Below are 4342 nucleotides of genomic sequence, written 5' to 3'. Positions count from 1 at the left end.
CGTGCATTTCTCACAATGTTGGTTTTGGCAAGGCAGAAGAGCAGATGCTCCCCCGCCCCCCCCCCCAGTCACCCAGCTTGGACCCAAGAAGAGATGGAAACGTTTTCCCTTTGGATTTTGTTACAGAAGTTGGACCATTGAGTCCTACTTCCCTCAGACAATGGTTTGCTCCTCCTCAAAGCCAGCCCATGGGACACAGCTGTACACACCCAGCTCTGGGGATCCAAGTTGCTGCCCCTCTTCTTCCCCCCAGTACAACTACAACTTTCCTCAGAGCAGCAGCAGGGTCTGTTCCTCACCTGGACCCCAGGAGAGAGTGTGCCCAGGAGTGTCAAACTCTGCAATGACTCTGATGCCACGCAGCCGGGCATACTCGATCACTGTCTGGATGTCACTGGCTGTGTACACGTGGGTCATAGCATTGAAGGCTCCCTGAGGGAACACAGGAAATCTCAGCACCTTCCTCAGGTGCTGAGGGAGGGATCTGCCTGCCCTGGGCTGGGCACTACACAGTGATTGGGGTGGGTTACCTGCTTGCTGAGCTCTGGGAAGGTCAGGCTCTCATAGGGGAAAGATGGGTCATCCACAATGTGCCAGTGAAACACATTGAACTTGTTGTAAGCCATGACGTCCTGGGAAGGAACGGGAACAAAGGTGAACATGGTCCATCCCTTCTGAAAGGTCACCCAGTTTGCCACATAAAGTGGACACAGTCCTCATGCTCCAAAAGGACAAGACACAGTCCATGAATGCTCCCCAGGACCCAAGAGGCATTCAGACACCTCTCTTCAAACACACCACCACTACAAAGAGCTGCAGAGGGCCAACAGCACAATAAAATCCCTGTTCTCCCTATAACTGAGCCAATGGTGGAGACCTGGAAGTCTAATTCTGCTTGGGATGAACACAGAATCACCTTTATCTAATCTGGATGGGGAAGAAGTCAGTGTTTTCTTTTGTCTCAGAAACAACCCAGGCTCAGAAAGTAATCTGGATTGCAGGAATCCAAGACACCTCAGGGTTTTCTTCGTTATCCTATTTATAAAGGGAGCTGAGAAATCACCCAAATGAGGCAGCTGTGAGTTACACTGGGAGCAAACACAGCCATAGGCACTGGGAAGCATTTTGCGTGGAAGCATTTTTCCATGATGCACATCTGTATATTAAGAATTGAGGTCACACTGCCATCCCACCCCAGCCTGCTGCTTCATCTGGGGACAGGCAAGCTGGTTTTCTTCAAAAAGCCTAAGTTTGACAAGCTCTTCCTTGATGAGATGTAGATGCAGTGGCCTACGCATTAGATAGCCCCTAGGATCTTTGGAAAGGAGCAACACAAAAAAAAACCCAAAAAAACAAAAACCCAAAAAGCCCTCCAGGTCACTCAAGGAGCCCTCAGTTGTCTCAGCGGAAGGGACATCCAACTAAAGCACCTTGTCTCACAGCACAGGCACCCTACCAGAGTTTCCAGGATGGCTCTCAAAGGCAGGTAGTGACGGGAGGTGTCCAGCAACAGCCCCCGGTGAGGGAAGCGGGGAAAGTCCACGATTTCTGTCTTGTTGATGTAGTACTGCACACAGAGAACATGAGGAAGAAGTGAGCAGGGCTTCAGGCAACACAGCCATTAGCAGAAGACAATCAGGTCACCTTTGTCCCCAGGGCTGGCAGGATGAGGAGGGGTACCTCATTGCCCAGAGTACAAGCTAGCCAGAAAGAGCTGCAACACGCTACTCACTCAGAAGACAGTGATTTGGCTGGATTCATGAATCTCTACTCGGCCCTTGGTGAGGCTGTGCTGCACTGCTGGTACCCCCCCTCATCCCAAGCATCCTGACAATCCTCAGCCTGTCCCCATGAAGGCAGGAGCACTATGGAGAGCTGACTGCCCCCAAGAGATGAGGCCAGGACTCACCATGCCATTCTCATCTCTCCCAACGAGCTGGCTGAACGTTTCCAGGCCTGCAGGAAAACCACACACAGTCCCTTTCTCAGCACAGATTCCCCCAAAGGAACCGAGCTCAATTAACAAATAAGTCTAAGGAAAGAGAAAAGCACAGAGAGACATCCCCATAGGCCTGAGGCAGGGAGAGCGGGAATGCCCCACAGAAAGCACCCCTCACCTCTGAGAGCTCCCCAGATGGCATCCGCAAAGAGCAGCAAGGAACCTTCTGAGACAGACAGCTTATCTGAAACACAGCAGATGGGTCAACACTGGCATTAAGTCCCACACTCCATCACACGCTGCTACAGGCCACGATAGCCCCAGCTACAGGGTTGCAGCAGCACCAGGCAGAGGTTTTGATACAGGACAGCACCCTGGGATCACAGAGAACCGAGTTTTGGATTTTTTTTTTGTTTTGTTTTCAACCTTTCTCACTGTTTTATCAGCATCCTCAGGTAAGTTGCTCCCTACCTGCCCCAGTTTGTCAATACTACAGTGAGGACTGCTGGCTCCCTAAAATTGGGGGGAAGCAGTGCACAGTGCTATTTCCAACTGATGGGCACAGAAACAGCCGCACTCCCACTCCAGTCATTCGCTCCTGCTCCCAACCCGGATACTTACAGCTCTCCTTGGAGTCCAGGTTGGGAAACCCATCACAGCCCGGTGTGGCAACAAAGACAAGGAGCTGAGTGCAGGGCACCTCCCAGGGTGGCTCATTCTCTGCAAAGGACACAGACCACAGACATCAACCCCAACCTGGCTATTTTCCCTGCTTCCAATCCACCGCCATCCTCCCAGCCCAGCTACCGACGGAGGCACAAGAGTACATGGACGTTTAGCACACATGGCAGAAATGGGCATGCCCTCCTTCACCCCAAAGCAGACAGACAGGTGTTCACCAGGGGCTTCTTTCACTACAGGCAACCAGGAGGACATGAGCTCATCCCAACCTTCAGCACGGAGGTCTGCTGGTGAAGAAGCCCCCAGAAAAGACTTCACATTGAAAGCTTAAGGGAGCACACAAAAGAGGAGAAACATCAGAGTATGGTCTAGCAGCAGACTCCCAAGCCTTCCTGGACACCAACCTCTGCTCTCAACAGCTACGACTAGTCAAATCTTCTCCAGGGAGGTGAAGAGCTTCATGTTTCCAAACCCTCCCAGCACTGGGAAAAAAGCACTAACACAAGAGCTCTGCTACCCTACCCACACTTCTTAGAAAGGGCAAAGAAACCCTATAAAAAGGGTGGAGAATGAATCCAAGCATACTGCAGAGTTGGGTTGAGTTAGAGGCCACCAAAAGGTCTTGCCCAGCACAGAAAGACTCCTGAGCAACTTCACCTTCTGCAGCACAGGTCCCAGGCACAAAGGCTGGAAAAACAAACCCGTCACATTCAGACCCCAAGCAGGAGCCCTGGCCATGCTTCCTTATCTGAAGGGGTACTTTCAAGGATGCACAGGCCCGAGTCCTCACTGGAGTCGCTCCCCCAAGTCCAAAGGGAGGTGTTCAGCCTTCACTGAGACGCATGGGTCTACGCACAGCAGTCTCTGGCCAGGAGGAGCGTGGGTTAATGGGATGGGACCCTGCTAATCACAGCCAAGGTCCATGCCTACAGCCCCACAGCATTCCCAGGAACAGTCAATGCTGAATGTGGTCACTAAAAAATAAAAAGCTTGGCTTTGAGTGAGGCCATTCAAAAGCAGGCATCGACTCTCTTCAGTGAGACCGTGGCACCGCCCATGTTCAGGTGAAGTGCAAAGAGCCCGTGCTGCAAAGCTCACAGGAGTCAGAACCAGCAAATTTCTCCATGAAGGAATGGCGAAACCCCCATGGAGAGAAGGGAAACGACTTGAAGATAGTCCTGTTTTGAGCTTTCCTCTCTGTTACAAACGAGTCGGTAGCCAAGGCAACCTCGCAGATGTGCGAGCTGGCACGCCAGCGCAGCAAGACCTGCTCCCTCTGCTCGGCAAGACGGCAGCTCATCAGGGACAGCCACTCTCAAGCCCGCGGACATGGGAAATACTCATTCTGTTGAGAAACCTCAACTGAATTGGTCCCACGACCACACACCACATTTAAACCCACCCAGGGAGACATGACCAAACCCAAACACAGCCTCCTTGGCCAACCAGCAGGCAGGGATCACCACTATCACACCTAGAAGGCAATGCAGATGGGCGCAGCAGAGATCAGTGACCCATCAACCACAAACGCTGAAGTTCATGGTTCAAAAGAGCACTGTGAAGGTGCACATCAAGTTAATTACGGTCATGGGCTGGAAGACAAGGACACTAATGCAATGATTGCAGCAGGTTAGCAGCAGTAAGACATCAGGGATACAGGGTCCTAGCTTGACTTCCACACAGGGTCCTGGGTCTCTCCCAGACTCGTTTCGGAGTTGGCCG

At 52.1% G+C, this 4342-nt stretch overlaps 1 protein-coding gene across 1 annotated transcript in view; it reads right to left on the bottom strand.

The window, feature by feature from the left end:
• Positions 1-3026, bottom strand: part of HEXA (hexosaminidase A (alpha polypeptide)) — a gene marked incomplete at its 5' end in the record, with an annotated part of 7194 nt that extends 4168 nt beyond the window's left edge. Inside the window, 7 exons of the mRNA XM_009707214.1 lie at positions 300-432; positions 531-632; positions 1457-1567; positions 1910-1956; positions 2118-2183; positions 2561-2657; positions 2976-3026. Coding sequence (XP_009705516.1) covers positions 300-432; positions 531-632; positions 1457-1567; positions 1910-1956; positions 2118-2183; positions 2561-2657; positions 2976-3026 — 607 coding nt within the window. The remainder of the gene's footprint in view (positions 1-299; positions 433-530; positions 633-1456; positions 1568-1909; positions 1957-2117; positions 2184-2560; positions 2658-2975) is intronic.
• Between the last annotated feature and the right edge of the window lie 1316 nt (positions 3027-4342).

Source organism: Cariama cristata, unplaced genomic scaffold (assembly GCF_000690535.1).
Source record: "Cariama cristata isolate BGI_N322 unplaced genomic scaffold, ASM69053v1 scaffold31019, whole genome shotgun sequence".
NCBI classification, from domain to species: Eukaryota; Metazoa; Chordata; class Aves; order Cariamiformes; family Cariamidae; genus Cariama; species Cariama cristata.
The sequence above is the reverse complement of the archived record's forward strand: the minus strand, read 5'-3'. Positions and strand labels throughout refer to the sequence as shown.